The following is a 13,822-nucleotide window of genomic DNA, read 5'->3' as shown; positions in this document are numbered from 1 at the left end:
CACTGATACTTTGAGTCTTGTCAACTTGCAAATCAGATAACAACACAGAAAATGAATAACACAGCAAACATGGTGCAAAGCAATTTTACTCCATTCTTGGTCAGTCTGTCATCAGTGAGTGATAAAAAAACTAATTTAAATATTAGATATGGTGACAATTGATGATGATGATGATGATGATAATAATAATAATAACAGAGCTGTGGCCTGGTGGTTAACATTTATCCTCCTGCCAATTTGACTCCCCCCAATAATCCCCTTCACTCCCTCTAATAAAAAGTGTCAAAAAGCCCCAAAATAAATAAATTAAAATATTAATAATTATCATTTCAATTGTTTCAACTTTCCTGAGTAACTGATTCACTGCTTCTATATTCAGAAACAAAGAAAACAGTGCTTGATCTTCGATGTCAGCCAGAGAGCAGGTTTATCTAAGGACTGAAATAGCAGTGCAGTCTGCTCTGAGAAAACTTTGTCCTGCTGGTCTGATGAGAGTGGCCATTTTGTTGGAAACAGAGTTCAGGCACAGATTAAATTAGAAAGGACTTAATAAAGTATAATATCTCTCAGTTGTTTTTTCCATTCCTTTTTTTCTTCATCTCCCTCTGTCCATCCCTCATTCACAGAGGAGCTCCTATACTGTCACTTGGCCCCTTCAGCCCTTGTCGGCCCAGGGCTGAATATCTGGCTCCTGATCCATTGTGTGTGTTTGTGCAAACACTTGCACACACACAAAAAAATAAAAAATAAAAAAATAAAAATAAAAATCAAGGACTAAATAGCCCCAAATGATCTTCTCTTCGACTCTCAGAGAGAGAGAGAGAGATGATCTATAAATGAAGAGAATCCATCAATCAGTGTCATTTCCCCTTTGCCCCACTCGGACAGAGCCGACTAATGTCATTGTGTGTTACTGTCCAGAGACCTTCTCCTCTCATCCAGTGTCAAAGAGACATGACAAGCTCATATTAAGACATAGGAGAAGGACACAATGTCACCGTTTTGACTTGTGGCTGATGTCAATGGGTAATTCTACTCCATCTTATTTGCTTGGATCCATTTTTAACTCCCTTTTTGAGATAAGATGGATACACAATACTGATAATTAGTGGTACAGTAGCAATAAAGAATCCATATGAAATGATACACATGAAATACAGAAATGTCATAAAAAACATTTCTGCAACACTTTATGATAACTTTATGATAAGTTAAGTCTTTAACAAACATTATAGATTTTATACAAACAATATAGTGCTTAACAGATCAGTAGTATAAAAATATATGATTCAAAGTTTTATGACTTTTATACCTGTTAAGCTTTATGCATGCACCTGTAAAAATGTTTATTAATGATATTAACAAAAAATATTACAAAGTCTGTAACACATTACAGTAAGGTTCTATACATTAACATTAGTTAATACATTGAGTATCATAAAGTAATGAACAATATATAGTTTTTATTTTTACTGCATTAATTAATCTTAGTTAATGTTAATTTATAAATATGCTATTGTTCATTGTTAGTTCTTGTAAATTAATAATGCATTAACCAATGTTAACATATACAACTTTTAATTTTAAAAAATGTATATGAAGAAATTAACCAAGATAAAGAAAAGTTGTAATATATATATATATATATATATATATATATGATTGCACTTTATTTTACAGTATGTGTACTATCAGTATACTTAGAAAATAGTACTGAGTAATATTAGGTACATGTACTTAATATGGGTTAAGGTTAGGGTTGGGGTTAGGCTTAGGGTTAGTACCTATTAATTACTGTAGTTGTTGTAATTATATAGTACGTAAATGTAGAACAGTACTGTAAAATAAAGTGCTACCCAAAATATTGTTCATTGCAAGTTCATGGTAACTATACTTTAATGTTAACGTATAAGCCTACAACCTTATTGTGAAGCGTTACCATAAAGTCAAAACAACATTTACTTTACAATAATGTTCTATTAATGAACATTAGTTAATGCATTAGGTATCATGAACAAACAATTTGCAATTATAATTTATAGCATTTATTAATCTGGGTAAAGTTAAATGAAAAAAATGCAATTATTTATTTTATTGTTCATGTTAGTTCAAATTGCATGAACTAATGTTTTAATGTTTAATGTATTTTAACACAATTTGTAATGTCAAAAATGTATTAGTACATGTACAAATGAACATTAACAAAGATTAATAAATGTTGTAAAAGTATTGTTAGTTCAGTTTAACTATTGCACTAAGTAATGTTAACGGATACAGTACACCCTTATTGTACTCGTGTTACCCAAGTATTATTTATTTTGCACAAGCAATCATTATACAGATAAGCACTTTAAGTCTTGTTTCTGACATAAACCATAAAGCGCAGACACTCTGGAGGAGGGTTGTGTTCAATGGCTCACTCATACAGTATAGCTCTAAAGCCCCTGGCTGAAACGGGGCATTAGAATAAGAATGGCCCCTGAGCAGTGGCAGGATTAAGAAACAACCCTGCTTATTTGTGCAGACCCAGATGTAATACCTAAGCTTACTAACTGCGGAGGAAAGAGAAAATGTGTTGAATTTATTTAGTCCCTTTAATGAACAATGCCTGGCAAGGGTAGGGGGGCTCAACGGCCAGCTCTCTCCCAGTCCGGGGTTTAGAGGCACTGGGTTTCTTTAATTAGGGTTGCCCTGGGGGGTGGGGGGGGGGGGGGGGTGGGTAGCAGCCTGCGGACAGGGCAATGAATGGAAAGGGAGTGCAAAGCCTGACTCAGACAGGTCCTTTAGGATTACCAAGCCGAAACGATGTGCTCTCTTCATCCTAAGACATACATTAAGGGAAAATATACCAGCAAATAGCACACACAATTAAATTGTCACACAATTGAACTGTATAAAAGAAGTGAGATTTTGCAGCTGAATCCACTGGCGTGCTCTTATTATGTAATTTGTAAGTATTCTAATAGAATGAAAAGATAGAAATGTATGCTTATAATGCACCTTGAATTAACAAGACACTGCAATGCAAGTTGACAATGACTTTTGATGCTCACTTCAGATCTCCTATGCACAGGTGAACCTGGCTCAGTTTAGAAGGTGTGTGCTCCTTTGACTTTGAGATGTGTGTGTTTTTTAAGCCTGTCTCTCTCTTCATACATGCACATACACACATATACACACAGATGCAGACCGAGCACAGAAACATGGAATGGATGAGTTCATTTCTGCTAATCCCTGCAATTTTGACCATGCTTCGCTGTTTGAGATGGTTCAGAGGCTGACACTGGACCACAGACTCAACGATTCCTACTCCTGCCTGGTAAATTAGCTTTTAATTCTGTTCTATTCAGCCAGGGCTAAGGCTGTCCTATTTATAATTGTGTATAAAAATAAGCCCTATTTACATTACCTCTTTAGTGTCAATTATCACAGTTTGATTCAACTCTTGTTAGCTCTTGGTGGCTTTACAACACAAACCTCTTGAACATAACACATGCAGTTATGGAATGTTAATCTTTCTTTGCTTGTGCATCAGAAGAATATGTCCCAGATAATACACATACATTGCCAAGATATCTGTGACAGGTGCATCATCTGGAAAGCATCATATTCTATTTTAAAGGAATAGTTCACCCATAAACTCTCATCATTTACTCACGCTTATGCCATCTAAGATGTGTATGACTTTTTTTCTTCTGCAAAACACAAACGAAGATTTTTAGAATATCTCTGTTTTGTATGTTCATACAATGCAAGTGAATGCTGACCAAAACTTTAAAGCTCAAAAATGCATGCAAAGGAAGCATAAAAGTAATCCATACGACTCAAGTGGTTTAATCCATGTCTTTTGAAGTGATCCAATTGGTTTTGGATGAGAACAGACCACTTTTATAACTTCTTTTTCACTGTAAATCTTGACATCAGCAGTCTCTTTGGCAATCATGATTTCAAGTTTGATTACACCTCCTATAGTGCCATCTAGAGCACTGTGTATGCGTCAAAAACTAGGAGATGTAATTGAGCTAGAAATCATGATCGTACGACTGCAATGGCACTGAAAAAAGAGTTATATTTTGGTCTGTTCTCACCCAAAACTGTTTCGACTGATTTAAAAGACATGGATTAAACCACCGGAGCCAAAAGGATTACTTTTATGCTGCCTTTATGTGCTTTTCATGGCTTTAAAGTTTTGGTCACAATTCATTTGCATTGTGGACCCACAGAACTGACATATATGCTTCTAAAAATCTTTGTTTATGTTCAGCAGAAGAAAGTCATACACATCTGGGATGGCATGAGGGTGAGTAAATAATGAAAGAATTTCCATTTTTGGGTGAACTATCCCCTTAAGATACCGCCATAAGTGCCATATTTGCATACAAACATCTGATAAACATCTAATAAAAAGGGAACATACATTCAGTGGGGTCCAAATGTGGGATCAGCTTTTACTTAGCATTTTTCCAATTTGATGCATTTTATTTTTTTTTATTACAAATTGTATTATCAAAATAACTATTTGAGTGAAAAGCTGTTTTTGAATTTCAGAATTTCTTAGTATTTGGTATGTTCCCCTTTGCTTTAATGACAGCATGCACTCGTGCAAAACCTGATGACTGTGCATAATTTGAGATTGCTCCAAAGAACATCTTAGGCTTCAACGAAAGCAAGGAAATCTGACCTTTGGCATAAGTTTACATGGTCAATGTCACGATTTTAATTATTTGATTGCTGAAATAGTAATAGTGCAGGAATGGTGCTGAAACTGAAACATTTCTTCAGTTTTTGTCATAACTTGTTGTATTTGTTTATAGCTTTTTAAAATACTTTTTATTTATTTCCACAGTAAACAAAATACTGATTGTCAATGTGGTCTAAGACTTTTGGACCAAACTGATCATTCTACATCAGTAATGTTGGAAGAACAGCTACCGAATATCATTCTAACTTTAAACAGGAACGTCTAGGTGACATACTGTATTGCAAATAAACAAACATTCCAAAAAAGTACATCATCCAGATAAAAATGAACTCATCACATAGATATTTCAGTGATATGCATGTACTACACTGAAATAATGTTAACCTAAAAAATGTGCTTCAAGTGATAAAATCTTAATTAACTGGTTTTATTCAAGTTAACGTCACTAAATCAACCTGACTACATTAGGTTACTCCAACAAAACTGATTTTAAGGGTTAGATAAGTATAAATAGATCCTTAAGGTAACAATTGCAGGTTACCACTTTTTACAGTGTATCTGGGGTTAAACTTGTCCAGCCACATGCTTAGCAACTGATGATCTGAAAGCCCACCGTTGTGTTTGCTTTTCAGGGCTGGTTCAGTCCAGGCCAGGTGTTTGTATTAGATGAATACTGTGCCAGGTATGGGGTGCGGGGGTGTCACAGGCATCTATGTTACCTGAACGACCTACTGGAGAGGGCTGAGAAAGGATCCATGATTGACCCCACACTTCTGCACTACAGCTTTGCCTTTTGCGCCTCTCATGTGCACGGCAACAGGTACTGACGACCTCCAAATATCCGTCCCATTTCTTACTTTCTCACTCTGTCACTTTCTTAAAGGGACAGTTCACCCAAAAATGATAGATGTTAGGCAAAATGTTAGGGACCGACAGCCTCAGTCGCCATTCACTTTTATTGTATGGAAAAAAGATACAATGAAAGTAAAAGATGACTAAGGCTAACACTAGCTAACATCTCCATTTTGCATAACATGGAAGAAAGAAAGTCATACAACATGATGGTGAGTAAACGAGTTTTCATTTTTGGGCAGACTATTCCTTTAAACCCCAGTTCATTTCATTGTCATTTGTAGCCACATTAATTCTTCAGTCATGTATATCTCTCATTCTCTCTCTCTCTCTCTCTCTCTCACACATTCATCCTACTCTCTCCCGAAGTTCCTTCCTTTCTCCTCCACTTAAAATCACTCCATCTCTCTTCACCCTCCTCCCTTTTTATCTGTCTGTCCATCCACTGTCCACACATGGGCAGAAACAGAGGTAAAGTAGGATACATGTCGGCAAAAGGACTAATTTTCCTCAGTGTTTCGTAGAAACCCCATCCTTTCTCCTCAAGCTTCATAGCAAGACACAGGTAATACTGCTTCTCTCCTAGAATCCCACTGTAGTTTCATCTCTACAAGGATCTCAAGTTGCCTCATTTCCTGGTTCACAGGAGTCCTCAAAATCCATTACTAACCCTCAAATGAGTTTTCACGAGACAGTTTGCTTTCTCAGCAGATCTTTCAAATACTTTTTCAGCATGACTCACTATCAAGGGAAAAATATTTATATATATATTTTGTCAGGTAACCTAAAAATGCGCTTCATGTGGTAACATCTAAATTAACTTGTGTTATTCAAGTCAAAAATAGGATTTAATCTGACTGATATTAGGTTACACCAATAAAAGTTATTAATGGGCTGCATCTAGTAGAAATAGAACATTAAGGTAACAATTGCATATTACCACTTCTTACACTATTGTGTTGCTGTGGTAGTTTGTATAATTTTAACAAATAATCTGATATAATATTTCTATAGGGGAGACCGAGGGCAATTGTAACACCTTTTACATTTTCCTTCATAACTTATAGACTAATACAAATTTACCTGCAATCTTTTGCAATAATAAACGTAATTACAAGGTTATATTTTGGCATGAGATCATAGTTTTGAATTTAATACAAGAAGTCAGAATGCTATAATTGAAATAAATGATTATATTAATAGTATTAATAATACTGAATAGTTCTTATCTTTCACCTATTTTTTCTTTTGGTTGTAATGGAATACAATTTTGGAATAATCAGTTTTTAAAGCAAAAGTCTAAGTGGGACCTTCTTTATAATTATTTGAAATGGGATCGTTGATGGGTTAAAATCAGTCTTTAACTAGATACATTAAAGAAATAAGATTCCTTATTTTAAAGAGTTAATCTATTAATTTGGTCACAATTTTTGTTTCATAACTTGATACAATTGTCCTCGGCTTGTGTGGACAATTGTGTGTGGTGGCTACTAACAATAGGGTTAACATCTGTCATTCATGTTAACATATTAACTACCAACCTAGATAAAAAAAGATGTATGTTTATTTGTGAAAGGCATCATAAATTTAGACAGTTCACAGATAATGAAAATTCTGTTCTCATATACTCACCCTCATGTTGTTCCACACCCAGTCAACTTTCTTCTGTGAAACACAAACGGAGATGTCAAACTTAATTTTTATTGTATACAAAAAAAGAGTAAAAGTAACTCATGACTGAGCCTAATATTTTGCCTAACATCTCCTTTTGTGTTCCATGGAACTAAAAGGTCATACGGGTTTGGAACAGCATGAGGGTGAGTAAATGATGAAATTGTTTTCATTTTTGGGTGAACTATCCCTTTAAACCCCAATTCATTGCTTTCTCATTTGTAGCCACATTTTTCAATCATTTCTATCTCTCATTTTCTCGTTCTGTAATTCAAATTTACCTCCCATCTTTTGCATAATCACAAAATTATATTTTGGCATACGATCATAGTCTGGAATTTAATTCAAGAAGTCAGAATGTTACTGTTGAAATATTATATAAACCCACGCCTTCTCAAATACAGTGGCATGCTAAAGTTTGGGCACCCCTGGTCAAAACTGATCTCCAAAAGGCATAAAGTTAAAGATGAAACATTCTTTTCAACATTTTAAGCAATATTAGTGTATTATTTTTATTTTGTACAATTTTAGAGTGAAAAAAAGGAAAGGAGCACCATGCAAAATTTGGGCACCCCGAGAGATTTGAGCTCTCATATAACTTTTACCAAGGTCTCAGACCTTAATTAGCTTGTTAGGGCTATGGCTTGTCACAATCATCGTTTGGATAGGCCAGGTGATGCACATTTCAAAGCTTTATACATACTCTGACTCCTCAAACCTTGTCCCAACAATCAGAAGCCATAGGCTCTTCTAAGCAGCTGCCTAGCACTCTGAAAATTAAAATAATTGATGCCCACAAAGCAGGAGAAGGCAATAAGAAGATAGCAAAGCGTTTTCAGGTAGCCGTTTCCTCAGTTCGTAATGTAATTAAGAAATGGCAGTTAACAGGAACGGTGGAGTTCAAGTTGAGGTCTGGAAGACCAAGAAAACTTTCAGAGAGAACTCCTCATAGGATTGCTAGAAAGACAAATCAAAACCCCTGTTTGACTGCAAAAGACCGTAAGGAAGATTTAGCAGACTCTGGAGTGGTGGTGCACTGTTCTACTGTGCAGCGACACCTGCACAAATATGACCTTCATGGAAGAGTCATGAGAAGAAAACCTTTCCTGCGTCCTCACCACAAATTTCAGCATCAGAAGTTTGCAAATGAACATTTAAACAAGCCTGATGCATTTTAGAAACAAGTCCTGCGGACCGATGAAGTTAAAATATAACTTTTTGGCCGCAATGATCAAAGGTATGTTTGGAGAAAAAAGGGTGCAGAATTTCATGAAAAGAACACCTCTCCAACTGTTAAGCACGGGGGTGGATCGATCATGCAAGGCTTGTGTTGATGCCAGTGGCACAGGGGAACATTTCACTGGTAGAGGAAAGAATGGATTAAATTAAATACCAGCAAATTCTGGAAGCAAACATTACACCATCTGTAAAAAAGCTGAAGATGAAAAGAGGATTGCTTCTACAGCAGGATAATGATCCTAAACACACCTCAAAATCCACAATGGACTACCTCAAGAGGTGCAAGCTGAAGGTTTTGCCATGGCCCTCACAGTCCCCCATCCTAAACATCATAGAAAATCTGTGGATTGACCTCAAAAGAACAGTGCATGCAAGACGGCCCAAGAATCTCACAGAACTAGAAGCATTTTGCGAGGAAGAATGGGCGAAAATCCCCCAAACAAGAATTGAAAGGCACTTAGCTGGCTACAAAAAGCTTTTACAAGCTTTTATACTTTCCAGGGGGTGTTACTAAGTACTGACCATACAGGGTGCCCTTTGCTTTGGGCCCTTTTTACTTTTTTGTTATTTTGAAAAAGATGGATATAAAAAAGTTAAATTGCTTAAAATATTAAAGAAATGTGTCATCTTTAACTTTCTGCCTTTTGGAAATCAGGCCATCTTTTGCTCGCTTAGGTATTCACAGCAACAGAAATTTTGATCAGGGGTGCCAAAACATTTGCATGCCACTGTAGGAGCACACATCAAAGTAATATAAGTGCAGTTATACCAATTAATATTACTACATTACACTATCAGCTAACAACATCTGTCATTCATATTAACATTTGAACCAACAACAAGATGTAAAAAGATATGTTTATATGCAAAGGCATCATAACTTTAGACAGGAGGAAAACATAAATAACCCAAAAGTTAGCACAAAATTCATCATTGTGTCATCATTTACTCGCCCCCACGTTGTTCCGAACCCGTATGACTTTCTTTCTTCCATGGAACATGAAAGCAGATTTCATTGTATGGAAAAAGATGCCATGAAAGTGAATAGTTACTGAGGCTGTCAGCCCCTAATATTCTGCCTAACATTTCTTTTGTGTTCCACGAATGAAAGTCATACAGGTTTGGAATAACACGAGGGAGCAGTTAGACTTCAGAACCATAGACATTGGGTCTTAGTGCTTAAAAAATCCTGAAAAAAATGGAACCATATATGTACCTGTACAACTACATTATAATGGCATGGATCTCTCTTAATTGTAGGGTATTCTGCACTATTTCACCCTGCAGTTGTATCCCATTGCTGTCTAGTTTTTCAGATTTAGCATTTCTGAATATTTTTTATTTTTCATTCTGTTTTCTACTTATTTTTGTCTGAATCTATATTTTCAGTTATTGTTCAGTTCAGTTGTTGTTGCTTGCATGATTCGCATTGTTTGTTTCTCTTCTTCTTTATTTCTCACTTATCCTTTCCCTCATACCATATCCTGATAACTGCTGTGAATGTGCATGTATGTGTGTGTGTTGCATGTGTGTGTGTGCGTGTGTGCGTGTGTGTGTGTGTGCGTGTGTGTGCACGATATAAAGCCAAAGAGTGACCGAGCTTCTAAAATGGCCCGTGTCAGAAACCGAGCTGCTTAGTGCTCTGTTTCCCTCCCCCCCTGAGCCCTTGACCCCCTCTAAGAAAGAGAACAAAATCATGGAGGTCTGGAGAAAAAGGGACTCTAAGTCGCAGGTGGTCACAGTCCTCAGAAGGTGAGAATATAAAAGCAATTCAGTCTTTTGGGTGTGGTTCTGAGCTCCCGCCCCCAGCCTTTATAATCAAAGTGAAGCAAGGTGGCAAATAAATTTAAACCTTTTCTCTGTGTGAGATTTTTTGTGTTTTGTTCATTTGTGTTAATTGAGAATGTGCAAAGTAGCAAAGTGTCCACAGCTGTGATTCTCAACAAGTTTTGCTTTAGGACCAAGATTCTGTGCAACACAGTACCAACATTTTTTTTTATCACACTAAAGTAAACCAAAATCTCAAACATAGGAATGTATAATTATCAATAATATTAATATTGTGTTCTGCAAAAACCACGTTTATCCTCGTTGCAAGTGAACAAGACATATATAATGTTTTCTGGCTCAGATTTTCTTTGACCTTGCATAGTTTTCCCCATGGTTTTCAAGGATGTCATGCAACCTGTTCATGTTGGCATCTGCCTAATTTGGTCTTCTGCCAAGCAACAGATGAATTTGCACCAAAATAATGTAGAATTTGGCAGGCCACAAGATAAGAATCACTGGTCCATAGTATTTTATATACAACTCCAATTCCAAAAAAGTTGGGACAGTATGAAAAATGCTAATAAAAACAAAAAGGAGTGATTTGTAAATTATATTCACCCTTTGCTAAATTGAAAACTCTACAACTACACATTATATGATGTTTTACCTTGTGAATTTCATTGTTTGTTTTTTTTAATGTACAGTAATTTCAAATCAGATGATTGCAACATGCTCCAAAAAAGTTGAGACAGGGGCAATTTAAGACTAATAACAATTTGATGAGTTAAAATAACAAGGCAATGTGAAATAGGAGATGTTAAACAGGTGAGGCAATCGTGTCATAGTATATAAGGAGCCTCCAAAAACAGCCTAGGCCTTTCAAGAGCAAGGATCTTGGCAATTTGCCAACAGATGCTTCAGCAAATAATCCAGCACTTTGAGAACAATGTTTCCCAAAGACAAATTGGAACGATTTTGGGCATTTCACCCTCTACAGTGCACAATATTGTTAAAAGATACAAGGAATATGGTCAAATCTCATGCGTAAAGGGCAAGACAAAAACCACTTCTGAATGCACGTGATCTCTGATCCCTCAGACGTCACTGTCTTAAAAAACATAATTCATCTGTAATGGTTATCATGAACATGGGCTTGGGATAACTTTAGTAAACCTTTGTTAGTCAACACCATTCGCCGCTGCATCCACAGATGCAAGTTAAGACTATACTATGCAAAGCAGAAGCCATACATCAACACTGTCCAGAAGCGCTGCCGACTTCTCTGGGCTCAGTCTCATCTTAGATGGAAAGTAGAACAGTGGAACTGTGTTTTTTGGTCCGAAGAGTCCACATTTCAAATGGTTTTTGAAAAACACAGCTGTCGTGTTCTCTGGACCAAAGAGAAAAAGGACCATCCAAGCTGTTATCAGCATCAGGTCCAAAAGCCAGTGTCTGTATGGGCCAGTGCACATGGCATGGGTAACTCGCACATCTGTGAGGGCACCATTAATTCAGATAGATATGTGAAAATTTTGGAGCAGCATATATTGCCATCCAGCACCATCTTTTCCAAGGATGTCCCAGAATTTTCAGCAGGACAACTTGCTGTCTAATATCTTACCACATACTGGCCAAATAAGCAGAGAGTGCGGATACTAGATTGGCCTGCATGCAGTCCTGACCATCTCCAATTGAGAATGTGTGGTGCATTATGAGGCGCACAATACGACAACGAAGACCCTGAACAATTGTGCAGCTGAAGACCTGCATAATGGATGAATGGGGAAAATTCAACTTTTTAAACTTAACAAACTTGTGTCTTTAGTACCTAAATGCTTAATAAGTGTTATTAGAACAAATGGTGTTTCACAGTGGTAAACACTCGACTGTCCCAACTTTTTTGGAGTGCAATCATCGGATTTGAAATTACTGTACATTTTCAAAAAAACGATGAATTTCACAAGGTAAAACATCATATAATGTTTAGTTGTAGTGCTTTCAATATAGCAAAGAGTGAATATAATTTACAAATCACTCCTTTTTGTTTTTATTAGCATTTTTCATACTGTCCGAACTCTTTCGGAATTGGGGTTGTCGTGTGAATGTGTGTGTCTGTGGGAGAGAGAAGAGAGAGGGTGAAACAGGCTAACAGAAAGTGATAGACATCTGTCGAACCAGTGAGAAACATCCAGGGTAAAGAGCGAGAGATGAAGAGAGAGAGATGAGGGACACTGTGCCTTAAGGTCAGGGCTGACAGGATGACAGGTCATCTCTCTTTCTCTCCCTCACTCGTCCAAAACTGTCCAAGGCCTCACTCCAGCCTGTCTGCTTGTGCCAAAACCACACGTCCAGCCAACCGCTCTCTTTTAAAGTGACATGACCCTCAACCTGAACCTTGTGGCATTAGACTCCTATGCTAATATTAATAGCCAAATAATCTACAAGTGTTACAGACCACGACAGTGTGGATCTGATGTTGTTTGACATGGTAGTACTGCACCATTACCATATCTGGATCACCATATTTAAGTCTCATTATGACACACTACTATGACTATGCATGATGACATGTAGTGTTTTTAAAATGATATGAAAAGGTCAAAATGCAAAGATTATTTTAGGACAGAATGCTCTTTAGATGACCCTTACAAAAAAGTACTGTGCCGGTACCGTGGTGAAGAAATGGTATCTGATGGCAATATCATGTACTTTATATACCATACTGAATCATTTACATATTCATATACCATGGAATTTACATGGTAGTCCAAGGTACTTAAAATAATAGGTAACTCTTTACAATCAGGTTCTATTCATTAACATTAGTTAATGCATTAGGTATCATGAACTAACAATGAACAATATATTTTTACAGTATTCAGACAAAAATGTATTAGTGTGTGTAGAAATTAACAACGACCAAACTTGTAAGTGCTGAAAAAGCATTGATCATTGTTAGTTCATGTTAACAAATGTAGTTAAATAATGCATTAGAATAGAACTTTATTGTAAAGACTTACCAAAGAATACCAGGATATTACCATGATGCATGTCCGAATAAAAAACATGGTATCACAATGGTACATTTTGCGGTTTCAAAACAGTGCACAAAAGTCTAAATAAAAGTATTTTTAAAGTTAAATAATAGTAATAATAATAAAAGTTTCATTTATGCCTAATTTTCACCTACTTTGAAATTAATTACTGATGTAGAAAATAGTGGAACTCATAATGTCAATTATAAATTACATAAATTATTGTGGCAAGTTAAATGGATGGAAACAAATATGTTGTTATAACATGAGGAATTTTTTTTTTTTTCAGGGTCCCATATCCAAAAACCATGTTAGTACCATGGCAATTTTTTGGATTTCTTTTCTTTCTTTTTTTTTTTATTCTTTGCATTTTTTCTTAGGTAGAAGGGATATTGTTCCTGTTGGTCCGTCTTTTATCCATCAGTTTTGCTGTGACACACAGATAGAACAGAAACACACTCACAGCCGACGTATGTCACCTGCACACAGTTTAACACGCACACACTTATGGAGAGTGTGACTAAAGGGCCCGACTCCTTATCGGTTGTGACAT

General features: G+C 36.3%; 1 protein-coding gene across 19 annotated transcripts in view; it reads left to right on the top strand.

Moving 5' to 3' along the window:
- LOC127427958 (calcium-dependent secretion activator 1) overlaps positions 1-13,822 on the top strand; it is a 167,003-nt gene that overhangs the window by 99,789 nt on the left and 53,392 nt on the right. For 18 of the 19 annotated variants that reach the window (XM_051675941.1, XM_051675938.1, XM_051675943.1 and 15 more), the window contains exons 13-14: positions 3,183-3,319; positions 5,335-5,522. In XM_051675941.1, the coding sequence (XP_051531901.1) occupies positions 3,183-3,319; positions 5,335-5,522 (325 nt within the window). Of the gene's footprint in view, positions 1-3,182; positions 3,320-5,334; positions 5,523-10,048; positions 10,217-13,822 lie in introns of all 19 variants that reach the window. The other variant, XM_051675951.1, reaches the window with a different exon arrangement.

This window comes from Myxocyprinus asiaticus, chromosome 37, assembly GCF_019703515.2.
Source record: "Myxocyprinus asiaticus isolate MX2 ecotype Aquarium Trade chromosome 37, UBuf_Myxa_2, whole genome shotgun sequence".
Lineage (NCBI taxonomy): Eukaryota > Metazoa > Chordata > Actinopteri > Cypriniformes > Catostomidae > Myxocyprinus > Myxocyprinus asiaticus.
This window is presented reverse-complemented; position numbering and strand designations above follow the sequence as displayed.